General features: G+C 43.9%; 1 protein-coding gene across 2 annotated transcripts in view; it reads right to left on the reverse strand.

Annotated features, from left to right (window-relative positions):
* Window positions 1-19,169, reverse strand: part of ATP6V1H (ATPase H+ transporting V1 subunit H) — a 44,648-nt gene extending 25,479 nt beyond the window's left edge. Inside the window, exons 1-8 of one of the 2 annotated variants that reach the window (XM_043483708.1) lie at window positions 18,990-19,164; window positions 17,276-17,422; window positions 15,986-16,088; window positions 14,952-15,041; window positions 13,000-13,113; window positions 11,886-11,990; window positions 9,101-9,154; window positions 541-638 (exon numbers count right to left, since the gene is read on the reverse strand). In XM_043483708.1, coding sequence (XP_043339643.1) covers window positions 541-638; window positions 9,101-9,154; window positions 11,886-11,990; window positions 13,000-13,113; window positions 14,952-15,041; window positions 15,986-16,088; window positions 17,276-17,388 — 677 coding nt within the window. In that variant the 5' untranslated portion in view covers window positions 17,389-17,422; window positions 18,990-19,164. Of the gene's footprint in view, window positions 1-540; window positions 639-9,100; window positions 9,155-11,885; window positions 11,991-12,999; window positions 13,114-14,951; window positions 15,042-15,985; window positions 16,089-17,275; window positions 17,423-18,989 lie in introns of both variants that reach the window. The other variant, XM_043483709.1, reaches the window with a different exon arrangement.
* Window positions 19,170-22,479: the final 3,310 nt, after the last annotated feature.

The raw sequence follows: 22,479 nt of genomic DNA on the forward strand, positions 1-22,479 counted from the left end.
CCCCTACACAGAAATAGAACTTTGCCTAGAAGATGTTGTTGTTATTTAGTTGCTAAGTTGTGTGTCTTTTGTGACCCCGTGGACTGCAGTTCACTAAGCTCCTCTGTCTGTGGGACTTTTCAGGCAAGAATACTGAAGAGGGTTGCCATTTCCTCCTCCAGGGGATCTTCCCAACCCAGGGATCGAACCTGTGTCTCCTGCATTGGCAGGAGGACTATTTACCGCTGAGCCACCAGGACTAAACTGTGTACACAAACAAGATGCTATGTCTATGCTAAAGGCCTGCTTTCCCTCTGGAGTCTGGAATATTGCTTCGTGCAAGGTGGAGAGTACCATCCTGACATACATAAATACTAACAGTGAAAACTGGGGGCCCTGAGTCTCCAGCATGTTTCCTGGGGAAAAACATCACACAAGACATTTGAAAAAAAATCCTTTTAAAAAACACCTTCATTTCAGTGATTAAACATATTAATTTCTTTGACAATGTCAAGGAGAGATGCTCTTAAACGTTATCCCACATGACAAGTGAGGGCTCACCAGTTCACCCCATCTGCCTCCACCCAGGCGAAGCGGTACTCATTGACTCGGAGCATCAGCTGCAGACACCCAGCCACACACTGCACATACTGGGAACTCTGCATGGGAGAAAGCACCTCAGGTCACCAGGTTGCAAAGATGCCAGAGTCTGGAGTTTGTTTGCTAGGGTTTCTGATGGTAATATCATAATGCCCAGAGGTCTCTATTATTTTCTCAAAAGTCAGTTCTCCTTTTCACTTTCCTCTCTGACTCTCAGAAATGAAGCTGACTTCTTCTGTGAAATTAAGCCTACATGGTTCAAGCCTACATCCAGTCAGGGAAATCAAGGAACACAGTAATTATGTCTTTGATATGGTTTGATAAATGGCTTATTATCCTGCAGTGTTTCACTTACCCCTGAAGAGAGGCACAATACAGACAATACTGCTCTTCATAATTATATAAATATCAAAATCAACAATAGAATGAAAAAGACAGAAGTGTATTCTCTGAGATGGGCCCATATCTGAATGATATGAAGCTGGCTGCTAAACCTTTTTAATGCTCAATTTCTCCATCCTTAGTAAGGATGATACCGCTAAGCACTCTGAAAGAGTACTCTTAGGATTAAGTAAAGTAGTTCATACAGCACAGAGTTAAAACATTTCATAGAAACTCAATAAAAAAGAACTTAAAAAAGAACTATACAGCATATACAAACCTAATTAAACACGTGAAAAAGAGTATGACTTTTTAAAACTATCAGTTCAGCAGCACTTTCTTAGAGAAACTGAGGTTAAATCTGAAGCTTGAAATAAATATGAGTAAATAATCCCCAAGAAGTTGCAGGAAACTCCATACTAGAAAAGCTGGTGGTGACATCTGGCCTGGGCTTCTCCCTAAATACTACCATGAGGCTTACATCTGTAAGAAATGAAGGAACAAGGGGAAATTTCAGACTCTGGCCTCAAAGAGCATGCTGACAAAAAGAAAAAAGGAAGGACAGTGGACGTCACATAAATACTCAAAACCTAACACACATGATGCTACTGAAGCTCGATGTTTCAATTTAAACTAAGCTTGTTAAAAACTAACACTTTAAAGAAATTCCAGGCACTCAAACACAGAAACACAATGATATAACTGTATTTGGTAGAATAATCAAAAGTCATCATGGAAAGGTTATCTTAGGTTTTACCTAGAAAGTAGTGAACACAGTTACCGAAAGCACAATATATCCAGTAGTACTAACATAATTTGCCTAAAAACTCAAAAATGTTAGCAAAAACTAATGACCCAAAAAAAGGTGAATTTTCAGTTCTAAAACAATCTTCCATAATGGGAGAAAATATATATGTATTTTTCCAATTAGGTCAGCAGGTGAGTAGGACTTTGTGAAAGGAGAATTCCCTCTTTCTTGTTTAGAGACAGAGTCTGGGCAGGCTTTCTCCAATAATGAACAAAAAGGCAGCCTAGGGCACACTCTTCTCTTCCACTTATCAACAATCTCAACACAAAAATTTCTCAGTTCGCTGTCTTTTTCCGAGTCCATTTACCATTCTATACTGCAATACATGACACCTTTTAAAAATGGCTTCTTTGTTGCTAGTTACAGCTTCAGCATTCACATATAAACAAGCAGATAAAAGATGTTGCTTGTAAAACCACACTCTCTCCTGTGATGCAACTCTAGGCAGTCCAACACCAGCACAGAAATTATTTTCAGTGAAGGCAATGCTGACAGACAACTGAATGACTGCCTTCAACTGAACAAAGGAAACTATATCACTTCCTTAGCTTTCTCTCACATCATCCTATTAGTCTCATGTATAAAATTATTCAATGATTTATTTTTAAAGAGAGTAATCAGCCTTCTATCAATCCAGTGAGTCACCGCCTCTGCTCCAACACAGACACAATCCAGGCCCTGCTGGAGACGGTGCACCACCATGCGGCGCTCAGGCAGCTCTGCCCGTTCTCTCTGCCCTCTCGGAGCCACACCCATGCTGTCACCACTACCGTCACCTCTACCCTCCTGCCCTGCTTTCCTCCCTCGTTTCAGCAGCCAGAGAAGAAAGAGACCATCAGCCAGAGAGCCGCTCAGCTGCCAACACCACACCCCCACATGGAACTAAACCTACAGCCATTTCCACCTCCCTCTCCTCCAGCAGAGGTGGGCCGTGCTTCCTGTCCAGGCCCCAGCCCCACACGGCCTGCAGCCCACTCCTCCCTCACAGCGCAATCTGTAGCTCCAGGGTCTGTTGGTTTCCTCTATTCACCACCTAAACATACTCTTATCTTTCTCATCTTCATGTTATCCCTAAATGTGGTACCAACCTCTGCATCTCTCTTCCTCCTAATACGTGAAGGTTTCTGTAAAGATTCATCCAGGTTCTTACCTCTCTTCCATCTTACCACCCCACTAACACGGCAATGCTAGGGTCAGCAGTGACCTTCCAGTGCCAGGTCCCACAGTTAGTTTCCCCGCTGAGGACCAGACCTCCACCTCCAGTTACCTCCCAGAACTCCGCCCCTCCTCTCTCCAGATGAACTGACCCACAGGCTCAAACATCGACTCCTCCACCAGGAAAGAAAGGCAGTAACAGAGTATCAAAATTAAGAACAAAGGCCCTGGGACCAGCCTGCCACACTCGGCCACCTCCAAGCCTCGGGTCCCTGAGTGAGCTTCCCACCAATAAAGTGGGGGAATAAGACGGCACATCCCGCGGGGTGTGGGATTTAGCTAACACGTGACAGGCTAGGTGGAGATCTAGCTACAATGTGCACAAGCCTCCCTGGTAGAGAAAAAGTAACTTGACTTCTCAACACATTTAAGAGAAGATCATCAAATACACTCTCCAATATGGCTGACAATGGGACTTCTCCTACATTATGGTAGATTAGGCACCTAAGGAAAACAGCAACTGGCAGAATTCAAGAGGGGCCCCCAGATCCATATTCTGGAGAATTAAAAATAATTCAAGCAGCGATAAATGATAAAGCAGGAAGGCAACAAAAGATACACATAGGAACTGCAGAGACATTATGCCAAAGTTACACTAGAGCTGCAACAGTGTTTATAGACCACTTTTCAACACCCATCTCCATAATGCAGGGATTCAAGTACAAACTAAAAGAGAAAGTGTAAAGATAATATTCCTCTAAATTTTGCAATCATCGGCACTTAAAAAAAAAAAAAGAAAAAGACTGCAGTGCAGAGAACAGTTGTCTAGAAATATTGGAAACACACGTGTCTGGGGGTGTCAGTGAAGCACAGAGCTGAACCCATCACGCACACAACCAACCAAAACAAAGCCCAGAAGCCAGCTCTAAGTGAAATCCTCCAGGACTGGGGATTAACCCACCCCAATGCACTCAATGTTTCATGACTGTGAAACAAATCTTTTCTCATAGAGCTAGAAAGTCAGTGTGCACACCTCACACACACACAAGTGTGCACGTGTAGTTTTTGCTTCTATCATGACACCCACTTTAGAGAATAATGCAGGACAATGTCAGTGTCAGGAGGAAACGGGAACTGTCTCCCTTTGCTGACGGATGTGCAAATGGGTTTAGAAAAGTGACTGGACTGCTAGATCTAAATTCATGTGTGCCCTGTGCCCTGGCAACTCCATTCCAGAAATCAAGCGCTCCAGGCATGGGTGGTTACATCTACCGGAAGCTACGTAAAATGACGTAACCCTGTATATGTGTAATTACATTTGACTTTCTCCTGTTCCTCTGTCTCACGTCAATTTAATTCTTTGACCAGCCAGAAGAACCCAGAAAGAGGACAAGGTAATTTTTTCCTCCCCAAAAAGTTATGACATGAAAAAAAAAGTGACCAAAGAAAGGAAAGGAGGCAAAGAGGGAGAGAGGTTTTAGCAATCAGAAGTTTTCCTAAATTATCTCTGGCATATCACTGAAACTCTTCAAAATTTTTGCCTCATCAACACAAGAAAGCAATACCAGCCCACCAAGTTAAAAAACAACAAAGCTCTGCTACTCAAATCTGAACTGACATCAGTTTCCATTAAACACAAAACATAATGTACTGGGAGGGGGGATCGGGATGGGGAATACATGTAACTCCATGGCTGATTCATGTCAATGTATGACAAAACCCACTGCAATGCTGTGAAGTAATTAGCCTCCAACTAATAAAAATAATTGGAAAAAAAAAAAACAAACCATAATGTACATCATCATCATTATTACCTCATATTCAGGAACTAAAACACACACAGTGCAAGAATTCTCTTGATGTCGGCTTATTAAAACAGACTCTCCAGTCAAGTTCATAAAACACCTATATTAAATTAATATCTAAATTAAAATAATTTCATCTTAGATTTCAGTCTTACCAAAAAAGTAATTTCACTATTAATTTCCAAATTTATAAATCTCCTTCAAGTACTGCTTTCAATCTAATTTGCTTAGTCATGTAATTTAATTACATGACTACAGGGATCCTTTATTGTAGGGAAAAATTATTGTGGACTTCAGAAATTATGATTTACTTTATAAATGATTGCTTTGTATGCAATTCCAAGAACATATTTGAAGCACAGTATTAGGTTACCTTATTATGATAATATATAGCCATGGTAACAAATGTTATGTAAAGGAAAGTCTGGTACTGAAATAGTTTACCATTTAATTTTCCTTTGCATTGCTAGAATATACACAGTCCTTCCAAACATCTGATCAGAAAAGCAAAACTGATAGCTTCTTATCTGTTCTCCTTTTTGTAACATTCATTCTTTGCATATACTTTAATGATCCTCAATGTTTAAAACATACTAATTTTATGACAAGAAAATAAAAGGCAATTGAACAATGAACATGATCCAGGAAGTGCTTTTGGTAAATAGCAATGCTCTGGAAACCTGCACAAAGACACATAATTGGTCATGAACTTCTTGAGGTCCTCGCAGACTTGACAAGCCACCAGCGAGAGGGGACTGGAGTTAATAACAAGCCTGCCCTATCCAGGTGTTTGACGCAGCTCACTCACATCTGCTACTGGGCAGCACTTCTGATAAACTCATCAACAGACAGTAAAGAAGCAAATCCTGAAAGTTCTCCACCTCCTCTGAAAAGTCTTAAAAAAAAAACACAGCTGGGCTTCCTTGGTGGCCCAACGGTTAGGAATCCGCCTGCCAATGCAGGGGACCCGGGTTCAATCCCTGGTCTGGGAAGATCCCACAACCTGTGGAGCAACTAAACCTGTACAGCACCAACTACTGAAGCCTGTACCCTAAAGCCCGTGCTCTGCAACAAGAGGCACCACAATGAGAAGTCTGCACACACAACAAGAGAGCAACAAAGCCCCAGCACAGCCAAAAATGAAATAAATAGAAAAAACACAGCCTTAAATTTAAAATAGAATCAAAGCTGTAAAACTAACTTCATGTTAACAAGGATATCGGAACTGCCAGAGAATACAGTTTAAGGAATTTGGCCAAGAGTCAAAAATGCTAAGGTTTTTTTTCTCCTTCCATTCTAAAATGCTGTTACTGAAAACATTACACTTTTAGGTTAGAGAATCCTGTCACAGATAACCATGTATCACATGACTCATTCACATGAAGTGGCTGCAAGAGCAAGCCCAGAGACAGAAAGCAGGTGACTGCTTGCCAGAGGCAGGCAGGGGGTTAGGATGGGGGCAACTGTTGACAAGAACACGGTTTCTTCCTGGGGTGTTGAAAATGCTACAAAACTAGACTGTGGCAATGGTTGTACAACCCTGTAAATATATGAAAATCTGTTGAATTGCAAGTCGAAGGACTGTATAGTATGAGAAACATACTTTGATAAAGTTGCAAACAAAGCAACCAAAAAGCCTGCATAAAATGGAAAGCTGATCTGCTCACTCACACTTGCCACATTTCTGGGCTCAAGAGCCCTGTGTGCGAGGGGCTCCCAGAGTAGACAATGAGCACATGAAGAACAACACTTCCATCATCATGGCAAGTTCCACTGGACAGAGCTCCTCCAGAATATTAAATAGCAAGACAGAATAAGTGACAAGAGAACCTGGCAACTTGACTGTGTTACTAAATGCCGATGAAACTACGTCCACCCAGCAATAACCAGGGCTGAGCTGGGTCTACAGCAGAGACGGCCAGAGAAAAGGACATGGCCAGACATGGGAGCAGGCAGTCCCCTTGTTCCCCTGCACAGAGGTATGGAAGAAGCTGGACAAAGGGAAAAGGATGCCCAGACTCTTCTAACTCCTCCAAAGGCCGGGAGATATCACAGGGTTCCTCTTTCTGTCAGGGCATCAACACAGCCATCAATGCCAAGGCTATATGACTTCCTCGAAAAAATCGAAAACTAATAATCCACATTCAGGAGTCAGCAAAGAGCTGAACAACAGTAGAAGATCAGTCAGCCTGAGTACGAGAAATCTGAAGTCATTCATGATCTTCACATTGAGGTAAAAACAACACAACGCATTTTAAGAAAAGTTCATCTATGGAACATCATTTAAATAACAATGTCTACACGGGTCCACTTAGGTTGTCACTACACGGTGACACTTAGGATGTCACTTCTGCGCCATTTTAGAAGCCGGGACTGTGGCGTCACGCTTCTCACACTGCAGTGGAGCTGAGCCGTTTGTCTTATACTGCCATCAAGTGGCAGCAGTAGGGAATGCAGTTTACCAAACCCCATTTGTACACTGCCTGAAACCCTAAACGGATTTTAAGACGCAACATGGCTATTTTTTAAAAGTCTGAGTAGGCGAGGCAACTTGGAGAATGTCTAAAGCTCCAGGTTCAGTCCACAGGTCTTAGAACCCCTCTTGGGAAGGACTCTATCTCCCTGGCGGTTTTACAACCATGACCAGATGACCATGGGCAAGCAGATGACCTTAGGCGAGCCCGTGTGCCTTTTCAGCGGCCTCACTGCTCATCCCTGAAATGCGGCTTATGCTAAGACCCACGTCAAAGACGAGCTGTGAATACTCAAGGAGATGTAAATGCCAGGTGACTGAAACAGTGCCAGGCATATAGTAGGAGCTCCATAAATACCAGTTACCAATTCCGATCCCCCTACTAAAATGAAACTGTCAAAGGAAGTGCTAACACCCCTCTCTCATCTGCTTTCCAGGTGGAGAGCCTTCTGAAGAAGTAGGACCCTTCAGGAGGAGACAAGGAGTGTGTTCAGGTGCGCAAGGCACTGAAGGGAAGAGACTGGACATCAAAGGCCATCTTCTCTCCACCCAGAATCACCCTCGATGCTACAAACTCTGCTGGGACGTATGTGTCAAGTCCACCAGACAACCCACTTTGACTGACCACCCAGGTCATCAGGATCATGTGTTCCACATGACGGACAGAAGAGAGCAAGAAAGGGATGTCACATGACCAGAGCTCACTCACTGTGGAAGCCTAAATAACCTCCAGACCTTTTAACAACCACTTCAGTTTATAGATACGCGTGAGTCAAAACACCTTTTAAAAATTTGACAAATAAATCTAACCAGATAATTTTTCAAACAATTTTTCAAAATTTCAAACTGATAGGAAAAAACTCAAGTCATATAAGACAAAGATTCCCAACTTAAACATCTGCTTGTGGTTGAGCATCCAGACTTGGAGCCTACCCCTACCTTCCCTACCCCGCCCCCAAACTGCTCACCTGGTTCTACACCTTGTTCTGATTCCACCTCAGAAGGCTTGTGCCAATTTCTGGCCTAACACACCCAAGTGTGCTAGGGTCAAGAGGTCAAGTCCCCCCATCCACGCCCCAAGAGAAGCACCCCTCTTGGCTCTGAAATGGATTGTTGCCCTCCCTAGTCTGCGAGCACACACATGGGGTGTTTGCGACAGGTTATGAACACGGATCCCACGTGGCTCCCCCTGAACTTGGCTGAGGTCTATCACAGGCAGGTGGGAATGTAGACACAACTCTTCTATATTTCTAACTCTTTTCCCACCTCTCTCTCAACTGGCACTAACCATGCCAGCTCCTACTTGTCCACATTTATTGCCAATTCTTGAACTCTTCTGAATACAGTGAAATCAAACCATTCCCAACCAGGGGAGATTACTCTAACCAGGAAAGGAATTTGGTGAGATATGATTAGTTTTAACATTTAACCTTTGGGCTCTACAAAAGTGTGGGGCATGTCTGGCCTGAAAAGGGAGGGATCTGCCCCCGCCACAGGCCTCCAGAAAACTCTGAGCAACAAGGGCAAGTAGTGGGTCTTCGGGCCAGTAGGGAACTGAACTGTTTCCAGCTGCCTGGCAGAGGGCTCATGGATCTGTCAGACATCAGGGCTGATGGTGAAGTAAGACAGCAGCTCACTCGAGTCACTCTGACTCTTAGGCCTGAGATACAGCCGCCTGAAGAGGAACGCAACAGGAAGAGGGCATCCCACGTCCAGCGAGAGCAGAAAGTGACCCCACAGCCTAGGAAGCCTCACGCACAGTGTTCAGGACGCCACTAACCCAAATGGAGTTGCACCAAATCCATGGATTTACATCCAGGGGATGCTAACTGTCTACAACTCAAAGTAACTTATGCTTGGGGCGGGAGGAGGCCAACGAACGAAGAGGGAGGTACTTACATCGCTTGAAGAGACTGTTCCTGTTTCAGCAGCGACACTGCTACCACGCAGTTTCTATTATGAAATAAATAACTCATTACTTAGTTTTGTTTTTAATCTTATCCTACTTTATCAGCTTCCTAGTTTTATCATTATTTTTCTAGCCCTATTTAATGGAGTATCATCAACAAATAAAAAGCATGGGGATGACATGAAATATTCTAAACATCATTACATTCTTCCAGACAATACCTTAATCAGTAAGTTATCTTAAATTATCTTAAAATAATAAACTGAATACTAAGTTCCAGCTAAATTGTTTAAGTGAAGCTGGTACAAAATTTCCAAGTCTCAGGATTTACTGCCTGAATTGTTTTTCCAATAAGACAATGTCTTAAGCGCAACTATCTACACTGTGTTCTGCTTCAAAGCTTTCAAAACGGGTGTCTGATGATGGAAAGATACTATATGGGACTCAAAGATGAGACTATTCACAGCAAGGCTAACACACTATAACGACAATCAGAACCTCACATGTTATACAGTAATGGGCAAAGGAAATTTAAAGTAGAAAGTCAGAAACTGGGTATGCAAGAGTAAACTGATAATGAATTTCTTCAAGAAAATTCTTCTTTTGTTTTATTCAACAACTATTATTGACTAAGTGCCAGGCATGAGCCCCTATAACACAAGTATAGCACTCAATCAGAAAAAAGGCTCCTAAATGTCACTGTGAAGTTGAAAAACAAAATATTCAAATTTGCACCTAATTCAGACTTTTGAAAGTTTATTTTTATTAGAATCATGAAAGTGTGGTCCTTTTTTATGAGAGAAAAAATGCTTATGACAGAGAGAAAGAGACCTTGCAGAGACAATGTTATCACATGGCCTTTAAGCAAAGAAGAAAAAAAATCCCCAACAAGCCAACACCTCATTCCTCAGACAAGAGGCCTATAATTGACTCCTGACCAGAGGCTGGGGAGGAGTGTCTGCCCACAGCAGCCAGGCCCCGCGGAAGCAGTGACGAGACTCAGAGCAGACGGGCTGAAGACTCTCCCTGGAGCACGATGTGCAAAGCAGAGAAGCCAGACCTGAACAAGGCCAGAGACTCAGTGATTAAAAAAAAGAGAGCCAGCACGCTGGAAAGACACAGAAAGGTCTCTAAGAGCATTCACCTCACACCAAGAAGCTCGGGTCTGATGAAAATTGTTCCAAACACTGAAACACCTGCTTCTACTAGGGACTGGAAGAATATCCCCCAACCGCTGGCCATGGTTACAACCGCAGCTAATGGTGCTAACAGGGACAGACCGTCTGTGAGGCACAACACAACCGTTACTCCCATAAGGAGAAGTCTAAGCTGAAACGACCCAGCGTGCTGAAGGCACACAGCAGCATGCAGTCTCTGCTATCCACTCTGGTTTTAGGAGTCCAGCTACCAAAGAGCCTTACAGCTGACCCCAAAGCAAGATGATGTCTGCTCAAAGGGAGAACTAACCTCAAAATAAGAGGGGGGAAATGGGGATGGGAGATTAACTACGTAATTAAACATTCTGATCCCAAATGGTACACACTCAAGAATTTTAAACCTTGTCTTCACATAGCTATTTTTCACTTTCTAAATATTTTCTTTTTGAAATCCCTCACCAATTCTATAAAATCTGCAAACTTGTGGCTCATGTAAAGATACTTTTAAAAATTAAGCCCAAAACCTGTTAAAATGTACGCTGTTGAGAGAAAATAACTGATTTTGTTCAAGACACTTCAGAATCTCCCTGTCCAAACAGAAAAGACTATGAGGCTCCACCACCCCCCACCCAAACGAAGGCAAGGGAGGATAAGACAAAAAATAAATCCAAGCAAAATGTCATAGTGTCTCTCTTATGCTTCAAATTAAAATCTATTAAGATCATAAAGCCACCTAAAGTCTAAATGACACCTTTCCAAACCTTTATTTCAGGTAGACCTTTATTTGTGATCTAACACTGTCACCACCACACCGACCAGCAATGCTTCTCCTGGTCTCACCCTCGCTGTCACCCACCCCGCCACACACACCACCCCCTCTCCTACCTGTCCTTCCACAGATCTCCTCCCCACCCAATTCAGCTCACTCCTCCCTTGAGGCTACTCCCTCCATGCCCCCTTACCACCTCACACTTGCTCACTGGACCCCCAGAAGGAAAGAAACCCTCAGCTCAGCCACTGGAAGTGTCCGGTCACCTGTCCTGCTCCAGGGAACCACGAAGACAAAAGGGACAACTTGTCATCTGCCAGCTGTCACACCCGCGAGCGGTCTTCCTCCACGGGGCAGCGAGGTTCAAGAGGCCTGACCGCAGCGAGACAACCTGCAAGCAGGCCACCTGTTTCCCTGTGGCTGTAAACTCAATCCCAGGAGGACACGGGAGGATCCAGAGGCAGCTGCTGTGTGAGACAGCATCTCCAGCTAGACCCAGCAGCCCAGGCCACCCAGGGTGTGTCTTTTGAAGCTGTGTGAGTCCTCCCAATCCTCCAATCCACGTGACCTCGGCAGCCACCTTCTGGAAAGGACAATCCTCCCCACTCGCAGAAATGCATGATGGGAAAATCCTGAGTGCAGAAGAGACAGGAAGGTCTGCGTGGAAGCCAGTCAAAGATAGAAAAGGTGAAGCCCCTATAAGACCTGTGAGCAGCATGGCTGAGTCAGAGAGTTCAGGATGGCTCTAGTTTAACACAGAATTTCTGCAACTTCACATAAATATCTTAAGCAGCTTTAGAGAACCAGACGTTATATTCTTTTAAGAATACTAAGAGGAGTGTCTCTTACCTGTGAACTCAGTTGAGTCTTTATCCAGTTGAAATAGTAATTCAAGTCACTGCCTTCCATCAGTTCTTTTCCCCAAGCTGCTAACTTGGCAATAATTCTTGCTGCCTGAAAAACAAGAAAAGCATTTGACCATTATTCTGATTCTAAAAATCACAACATCAACCCTAAAAATCAGGACTTGTAACCATTTTGCAGCATGACTTCTTCTAGCACTCAACTTGTCCCAAGAAAACAGACTGTATTTCATTTTTAAAAATATTTTAAGACGGTCAAATGTAGTTTTAAATATTTCCATCAAAGTGAACCAAAATCAATAGTATGTTAAGAATTTCATGACATTCCCTACATTATTCTGAGTTTCAAAAGTAAGACAGGGGTTCATGATAAGACCAGCAAAGATCAAAAGAACACAAAAGTCCTTAGAGACTCTCACCAAACCACTTGCCAGAGTCCTGAGCCATCTCCACAACACATTGCCAGCACCACCTCACTCATTCAAGCCCCTGCGAGTCTCACACTTAAATATCTATATCTTGATACAAAATATATCCTGGGTATGAAATAGTCATTTCTCGCAATAGAAACAAATATTCTTTTCTCCTCATTGAAAAATTTCTCAATTTCCTTCAAACTATAAAATGAATCAAGAATTTTTTTATTAAATAAGCAATATATGTTTATCAAATCATCATGTTGTATACTTCAAGTATCTTACAGTTTTGCCACTTACACATTAATAAACTTGGAAATTGACAGATATAGACAGGGGGAAAAGGCAGTATAAAATACTACTTCACACAAACCCAATTTAGTAAATATTCTTTCAGTACTTTTTATAAGCAAGTCATTGTTTCAAAATTCTAGGCTTTTATGTCAATGAATTCATGGAATACTCTGCATCTGAACTGTATCAGGGCAACCCCACCTCCTCTGAGCTCCCAGCCCTATTCCCACCCCCCCACCCCCGCCCCCAACACCCCTGTCACTAACCACCAATAAGGAAACGGAGCTCTGCTCAGCATCAGAGCAGCTACTCCTCCTGGCAAGTGGGAGGTCACCTAGTCATAACTGATGTTCTTCCCGAAATCAGAAACATGATCAATTCAAAACTCACCATATGAACAGTAAAGAGATCCTGGCGATTCAGCATTGGCAGGAAGTAGGACCAGGCAGTGTTCTTGCTACGTTTAGCGTAGTCAAAGAAAATGCTAACACGCTGGTGATTTTCCTTAGAAACAAAGAATAATCACTGATCAGAATGCATCTTGTTAAAGAACGTGACAATTATGCACTGCCTTCTCAGCCTTTCATTCTCCATCCCCTCAATCAGTGTGTTTTTTTCCAGTCTGTATGAGATCTGTCCCCCCATTATTATTACAGTGGAGCAGAGGGTGGTGATGGGGGCAGAGGTAGATGTCTTTAAATAAAAATCACCTCCAGTGTATTATGATTAATTTAAATCTGGTGAGCCATGCTAACAGATGCCTGCAGGTGGAGCACCCCTAGCTCCAGTTCTTCTCAGTCTGTCCCCCTCCTGACCTGCCCCGCCCCTCCCAGTGCTGTCTGGACACCTCCACCCTCCATCCACGAAAACAAAGTCGGGAGGAGGCAGAAAGATGCCAATTTAGCTCTAAATGGAAGGATTCGCAGGAAGCACCTCAAGCTACTTCCAGGCAGGCAGGGGAAACAAGAAATCTCGAATGTTCATGGTTACTCCTAGCATGTTGTGATAGAAAAATCAGGACAGATGAAGATGGCAAAAACCAGCATATACCAGCAGACAGATCTGAGGAACAATTAATTCTTAGTTTCTTAGTTCAAACAATACAAGCTCTACCTCTCACTGAAATGTTCTCTGTGTGTCGATGGCTGAAATCCACTATCTGATTCACTAAGTGAATACAGTGGTTAAGTAGCAGTATTTGCCAATGACACAAAAAAACACATAAACAGTCATTTTCATTCTCAGATCAATATATAAATCTTTTTAAATACAATGGTTTTGAGACTTCCCTGGCGGTTCAGTAGTTAAGATTCTGTGCTGCCAATGCAGGGGACTCAGGTCAGAATCCCCTTTGGGGAACTAGGAACCCACATGCTTGCTTTAAGAGGGGGCCAAAATAAATATATACAATGTGTTTTTTAATACGTATTCACTTGGCCACACCAAGTCTTAGTTGCAGCATTTGGGATCTTAGTTCCCTGACAAGGGATGGAATCCATGCCCCCTGCATTGGGAGACATTGGACACCAGGGAAGTCCCCAAGGATTTTCATTTTGGTTTGTACTAGCAGTTACGTATTTGAAGAGTAGAAAACTATCTCCTTCAATAACACATTATCAGAGTCTAGAGTAATAACTGAAATAGTCATGGTAATGACTTCATCAAAGAACTCTAAGTTCAAGTAGTTCATCATTAACTTCAATAGGCTGTGGATTTTGCAGCCAGTTGGCCTGTTTCATAAAGGACTACTCTGGATTCCAACAACCTAAACCAAGATTACACTCAGGTGTAAAAATACAAAACTGTGAATAAGGGAGTCTCTGTGTTGAGGGACAACAGAGCACTAAATAGAAACTGTAAGCCACTGGAAAGGTCCCAAATGATGAGCAAAATGTTCTCCAAACACACCGTGCTTCTGAGGACGAACACCTTGCCTACAGTCAGTACTGAGCTCCCAATACTCGGCCCTGGCCCAGGACACAGGGATGCTGAAATCTGTTGAAAGACTGAAGGAGAGGGAGCTATGTCACCTGTGAGTATGCAGAGCATCCAGAAAGCCTGTGGGAGTGCATTGAGCACTGCTGTGTTCAGCACAGAACTCAGAGGACACATGGAAAAAAGACACACCAGTCCCCCAACATCCTGAAAACCACAACAACAGCCAGTGTGGGGACAGCCCCGTCTTCACCACGATCAGCAAATGACAACTCCCACGGTGAAGAAAAATACACCATCACACCCTGAAAGTGAACAAGTGCTTAAGTGAAACCTTTCAGAAATGCTGCTCCCGAGAGAATACAATAAGGTGAGGAGTGAACATGTCTGCTGAGGAAGACACCCACCTGCAGCGTATCATCCACCAGGGTGAGTATGTACTGAACTGTCTGCTCTTTGGAAATATGAGTCATCAGATTTATAAATGTCTTAGCACACTAAAAAAAAAAAAGGAAATGAACATTAATCACTTTTTTCAACTGCAAACACAATGCTCTAATGGAATTTCAGTAAGGTATTATTCTCTTGCCTAAATGAGGATGCAATTATAGAAGATGCATCCTTTCACATATATATGATGAAGTACAGGAGGGCCATACTCACATCAGATTTTTTATAATTTCTAGTCATATCAAAATGTTTCCTATTTTAAAATAGATAGACCTAGCCATCATCAACTCTTGATATCATAAAGAAGTTACATGGACAATCTAATATTAAATTTTTGTTTTGGTGTTTGGGTTTCTTTGGTCTTTTGCGAGGGCTTTTGAATTTATAAGGAAGCAGAATACCAGGGCAGCAAAAGTACAGGAATTCAGTTCAGGTGCTGCAATAAGAAAGCTCCATCCTACAATTTAATAACTGAGTCATGATCGCTCTAGAATTCAACAAGACTGGCACCCACAACATGCCTCCTCCCACACTTCCCAGGATTGTACATTCAGGTTAGCCTGTACCAGCTCCTTCAGCCCATCAGGACCCCATATCAGAAAATCTCATGGGTGGCAGAGTTAGATGTTGTTCTAGTGAAAATACAAAGTAGACAAAGAATTTTCTTTAAAAAAAAAAAAGTTAAGCAACTTTGAAAATACTGTATACTTTGAAACAGTAATTTTCATGCCAGGAATCTACTCTATTTCGGAAAAAAAAGTGTTTCAGAAAATGCAGAAAAGGATGGAGGAACATCTACAAACTCAGTATGACATTTTTTCCAACATTAACAAAGAAAACTAGAAATCACTCAAATGTCTTCCAATAAAAGAGAATTTTTAGTAAAACTATGACACCTGCTTAAGAGGAATGTCAAAGAATCACTGAGAAAATCTCTAGAATGTCTAACAACCCAGGGCAAGGCTCATGGTCTTCTATCTGTACCGATCACCTGACTGCCTTCAGTCTGAAGCATCTCTTGCTTCTCCTCAGGACTTCTTTTCATCTCAAATCTTTGGATGAACTCGCAGTCTTCAGAAGAAATCATCTGTCCCCTAGAAAGAGAGAATGAGGTTTCTGTTCATTAAGGGCTGAAGGCTCCCTATGAGCTAATGATACAGAATGCCTGCCTCTCTCCTCTCTCTTCGAGCGCTGACCCCACACCTGGCACCCACAGACCTGTCTGCAGAGCTCAGCTGTACCACCTCCTGCTCAAGGGCCTCCTAGGACTTGAGCTCACTGACCCGCAAAATGGGAACAAGAACCACATTGTCTTCAAGGGACTGGACTGAAGATGAAACACTTTCATGAGGTGGTCAGCACAGGCCTGGTCCACCGAAACTCGATAAAATACCACCTCTGGGCACTAGCCAGGTCTCTGCCTGTCCCCACCCAAGCCAACCCAACAGGTCGGTGGCTTCAGCCCCTTCCATGACAGTCAGCCCAGTTGGGCCATCCTGACAATTCTTCCCCCTGATCTCACTCTGCTCCCCCCTTCCCTGCCTCTCCGGCGGCTCAGTCCCAAGGCCACGGCCCAATGGGCTTCCTACTTCCAATTCCACCCCCCTCCACGACCCCCTGACCCTGCAGTCCTGTCAAGCACACATCAGACTGCTTTACTCCTTTCACCTGATCAGACTATGAATCTAAAAGGCAGTTCTACCTAGCACCTAGGCAAAGGCTTTCAACAAGAGTCCTTTTCGAGTCAGTTGACAAATTAAAACCTTTATGAGGGGCTTCCCTGGTGATCCAGTGGTAAAGAATCCACCTGCCAATGCAGGAGACACCAGTTCGATCCCTGGTCCAGGAAGATCCCACGTGACTCGAGGCTGCTAAATCCGTGCACCACAACTACTGAGCCCTCACACTCTACAGCCCACGTTCCGTAACAAGAGAAGCCACTGCAATGAGAAGCCTGTGTGCTGCAACCAGAGAGCAGTCCCTGCTTGCTGCAACAGGACAAAGCCCAGGCAAAGTGATGAAGACCCAGCACAGCCAAAAATAAATATATATATATTTTTTTTTTTTTTTAATTTTTTAAGCACTGTGAGAAGCACAGCCTGCCCACTGGAGCCCCAAGCTGTTTCCATCACACTAAGCAGGTGACAACTAACAGTTCTAAGGAGGAAGTGTTTTCTTCCACATTTGTTAGGCTTTTTCCAGTGTTCCTCTCACAGAAAGCATGACCATGAAGAAGGCCGGAGCACATGACAGCCCTGATTCACAGCACACCAGCACTTACTGCAGGTAGGACTGCCAGTTCACTTTGTTCGCACGGACTTCCGCAGCCTTGGCGGCAATGATGTTGGTGGGAACAGCAGCATCCACAGCGCCCCGGATATCCATCTTGGTCATCTAAACTTATGATCTTGAATGTTCTTCTACCGATCTTCAATTTTCATGCAAGGCAAAACCAGAATACAAGGTGTGATTGTTTTTTAACAACTGCTACTATTATCATCGACAGCATCATTATCGCCATAATCTCTAGGAGCATTCATCTCAAACATTAAAAAGCCTAAACATTAACATCATTATATTTCAAATCTTGTCCAGTTATGCACTACTCCATAAAAGTGTCCTCTATAGGTTTTCACTTTTTCAGGAAATGTTTTCCAATTATTGGCACTAATATCGCAGTAAGATTTTAAAAGTAATCATAAGATATTGGGCTTCCCTTGTGGCTCAGATAGTAAAGAATCTGCCTGCAATGTGCAAGACCCGGGTTTGATCCCTGGATTGGGAAGATGCCCTGGAGAAGGGAAAGGCTACCCACTCCAGTATTCTAGCCTACACAGTCCATGGGGTCTGTCCATGGGGTCACAAAGAGTTGGATAGGACTGAGTGACTTTCACTTTCATAGATATTGAATTCAGAAATCATACTTACTAGAATAGGCATACAAGAAAAAAAGGATTTTAAATATATACGGTTGAGATTGACTTAAAAATAAGAACTTGCATAACATAGACAGAACCAACTATTTTCTTCACATTTACTAACCACAATTTTAAAGTGACATATGAAAAACCTACATGTCTTTTTATAACGTTATTCAAATTAAAACATTCAAAGTGGGAATGTAAGATCTTAGAAGGCAGAGCTTTCTTTTTTCAATCAAAATTAATAGCAGTTTCAAAATCAATATTGAGAGAATTTTTTGAAACAGATATTACATTTTAGGCTCAGTCAACAATGGGAGACTGATCAGATGATATGAACGCACAATAATGAGCTTTTAAGTAATTCTCACTCCTAAATTCAAAGATAAAACCTTAAGCTTGATTGTATCACGATACAAAATATAAGATTCAGTTTACAAAATAAAAGCTCACAGTTAGTTATGACCAAAAACAAGCTAAAACCACAACCCAAATTCTTCTCCAGGGTCCCAATGACCTTAAGTCAATCTGGAAGGAATCTCTACATCTGAGGATTTGCTGTCTAAACAAACAGAGGCACTGCGGACCGGCCGGGCCCAAGTACAAACAGGCTCCGCCCGGGCCAAGCTGGGATCGCGGAATCCAGCACTTCCAGCCTCGGCGAGCCCTCCCGCGGCGGCCGACGGTGCTTGCGGGCGGGCAGTCACCTAGGCCCTGGACAACCCGAACCCCGCGCAGGCCACGGCCGCGGCCCCGACCCGGGGAAAGCACCTCTCGCCGGTCCACGCTCTCCCTTGCCCTTCCCTGCGGGGGAGGCTCTGCGGTTCCCCGGGTCCACGCTCTCCCTTGCCCTTCCCTGAGGGGGAGGCTCTGCGGTTCCCCAAACGCCGCTGAGGCCTGGAAGGAAAGACACCTGGGAACCCGGGGCCGGAGAAGGGCCCAGGGGCGCCCGGGCGGAGGAGAGACCCAGCGCGCCAGGGACGCAGGGAAACCGCAGGCTCGCCGGTCCGGGGCCGCAGCCGGAACGACCCGAGAGCAACCTCACCCCGCGAACCACGGGACCCCCCGACGCACCCAAAGGAGCCGGGAGGACACGGCGGTCCGGGCGCGAGTCACAGGCGAGTTGGGGGCCCTCCCGGTCCGGAGGCCTGGGCGGTGACGGCGGCGGGGGCGATCCCGCACGGTGAAGACGTTGAGGGCGGCACAAGCTGGAAGAAGCCGGAGCGGCCGCGGCGGAATGACAGCAGCGCGGGGTCACGTGAACAGGAGCACGTGACCGCCCGGAAGGCGGAAGCCGGGAGAGCCCAAAACGGCTCACGGAGCGCCCTTCGCCTACGAGGGTTTCTCCGAGGGTCAGGCATGCAGGGACTCTCCCCACCCCGACACCCGGCGCTTCCCTGGACCGGACCGGGGAGCGCCAGAGGCGGAGAACGGGGCCAAAGCTCATTGATCATTTATCGTAACCGTCATTCCGAAAAGGTTAATTTAGAGCTGTGAAGTCGGTTAACTTTCACGTGGATTTGACAATTCAGCGAATCAGGCTTTTATAAAACGCGACTCAGTTATGAAGCTGATGCTGAGACATAGATCACAAATGTCAGGTTTTTACTGTATTCTCAGAGTTGGCAGCCATCACTGCAGTCAGTGTTGTAACATTCTCATCGCCCCAAAGAGAAACCTCTTACTCTTTCGCCATCATTCTCCATCTCTCCCCAAACCCTCTTACCCTAGGCAGCCTCTCCTCTACTTTATGTATCTAAGGAGTGGCCGATTCTGGACATCTTAGGAGTGGCATTATACAACACGTGATCTTTTGTGATTCGCTTCTCTCACTTCATATATGTTCAAGACTCACATATGTATTGTGTCAATACATATTAGTACTTCATTCCTTTTTACAGCTGAATAATATTCCATTTTGCTGGTATACCTTTGTCTATCTTCCACTAGTTGATGGGCATGTGGGTTGATTTACAGTACTGCACCCTTGCATGCCAGTGTTTGGTAAACATATTTCACCTCTCTGGCTTCAGTGGATATCTACAAGGGAACTGCTACATTGAATGGTAACCCTGTTTTTGAAAGTGAAGGTATCACTTCACATTCCCCCCAGCAATGTGTGAGGGTGCCTGTGTTTGACATCCTCACTAAAGCTTGTCACTGTCGGTTTTTTTTATTAAAGCCTACCTACTGGTATCTCCTGATGCTGAAGCTGAAACTCCAATACTCTGGCCACCTCATGCGAAGAGTTGACTCATTGGAAAAGACCCTGATGCTGGGAGAGACTGGGATCAGGAGGAGAAGGGGACGACAGAGGATGAGATGGCTGGATGGCATCCCTGACTAGATGGACTTGAGTTTGAGTAAACTTCCGTAGTTAGTGACGGACAGGGAGGCCTGGCGAGCTGTGATTCATGGGGTCGCAAAGAGTCGGACACGACTGAGTGACTGAACTGAACTGAGTGACTGAACTGAACTGAACTGAATTGGTATCTCCTTAGTGATTTTGACTTGCATGTCCCCAGTTGCTAAAGATGTTGAGCATCTTTTCATTTGCTTTTTGGCCATTTGCGTGTCTTCTTTTGAGAAACGTCTATTTACATAATTCACCCATTTCTAGTTGTTTTTTAAGAGCTCTTTATATATTCTGGATATAAGTCCCTTATTATGTATGTATGATTTGCCATATTTTACCCTATTTTGTGGGTGTCTTTTCACTCTTTTGATGATGTCCTTTGGAAAACAAAAGGTTTTCATTTTAATGAAATCCAGTTTGCCTGTTTTGTCTTTTGTCAGTTGTGCTTTTGGTATCATATCTAAGAAGGCTTTGCCTAATCTGAGATCACAAATAAATTTTCTCCTAAGTTTTCTTTTAAAAGTTTTATAGCCTTAACTCTTAAATTTGGGTCTATGATTCATTTCGAGTTAATTTTTTTAACATGATGTGAGGTCCAAGTTATGTTCGTTTTATATATCCATTTTGGGGGCCTGGGACTATATTATGAATGGAAGCTTCTTCAGTTCATAGTCCCCAGCAATGCATGCCTGGGGTCCTTACCTCTGTGCTCCTCCAGACCCAGCAGAAGCTACCTGGGTCTCAGGTACCTTTGACCAAGGATCAAACCCAGGCCCCCTGCAGTGGAAGTACAGAGACTTAACCATTAGACCACCAGGAAAGTCCAATAACTGATATTTATAAAGCACTTTACAAAAAGGAAGTATGATGTAGAAGCCAAGTTTTGACTTCATGGTTAGATGACTATCACATAAGGAAATGACTTCAAGTAATTCTGTGCTGTGCTGTGCTTAGTCGCTCAGTGGTGTCCAACTCTTTATGACCCCCTGGACAGTAGCCCACTAGGTTCCTCTGTTCATGGGGATTCTCCAAAAGAACACTGGAGTGGTTTGCCATGTCCTCTTCCAGGGGATCTTCCCAACCTAGAGATCAAACCCAGGTCTCCTGCACTGCAGGTGGATTCCTTACCATCTGAGCCACCAGGGAAGTCCTCAGTTAATCTGCATGACATAAAGAAAAAGTAATAATCCTTGGAGTGAAGTGTGGTTATGAGTTTAGCAAGCATTTCCAGCCACAAAGCCGACTGCTACTAGAAGGAGCTTTTAAGAGACCAAGATTTAAAAAAAAGAGAGAGAGAGAGAGACCAAGATAGATAAATCTTGGTCTCAGATAGATCCTCTGCCTCTCGTGGGTATGGTCCAAATTTTCCACTTATCACACACTAAAAATGCAGAATTTTACCACAGGATCTATTTCCTTTATCACAATATACTAAGCAATGTATCACTTGAATCATTTCTTTCGGTTTTGATTTGACATTAAATTTGAATTAGGAGTACACTGCTACTTGTAGAGCTGAGAAGCCTGGGAGGCTACAGTCCACAGGGTCGCAAACAGTCGGACACGACTGAGCAACTTCACTTTCACTTCACTTGCTACCTGTAGAGGGCAGTCAGAACATACCTAGACTCTCAAAATCAGAGGCTCATCCTGGAATAGAGCCCACGGACTGTGGATAAACTGCTGACCCACAACACAGATAATCCTCTTGCTTCGACTGATGTGACTTTACAGGGAGGCCCCCAGCAGACTAAACGATGGCCCAGCATCAGCCAAAGGAAGAGAAATAGAGTGGACCCTGGGCTGGTACTCTTAAAATCAAGCTACAGGACTCGTTTGAGGCTTTATTGTAAAAACATGCCCAGGCTCTCCCAAGACAACCAAAGGGGCCACCAGAAACATTTCTCCAGATCATCGAGGCGGATAAGATTTCTGCCTCCACCAAGGTCTGAGGCGTATAATGTGAACGTTCGCCAAACCGTGGAAAATGAAGGATGTGCCACAGCCGCGCACAATGTCAAGGTAAGACCATCTCCCCAGTCTGTGACTGTTCTTGGCAAGGAAAGGGTTTATCCAGAAAGAATATAAAACCATAAGCAAGCTATAATGTCAGCGCTCACTTTACCTTACTGATGATTTATCAAAAAAAAAGGCTTCCAAGCTAAACCCAAGAGAAAAACTAGAACTTTGGTAACAATCTGATTCATC

The sequence above is a fragment of the Cervus canadensis genome, chromosome 12 (genome assembly GCF_019320065.1).
Source record: "Cervus canadensis isolate Bull #8, Minnesota chromosome 12, ASM1932006v1, whole genome shotgun sequence".
NCBI lineage: Eukaryota > Metazoa > Chordata > Mammalia > Artiodactyla > Cervidae > Cervus > Cervus canadensis.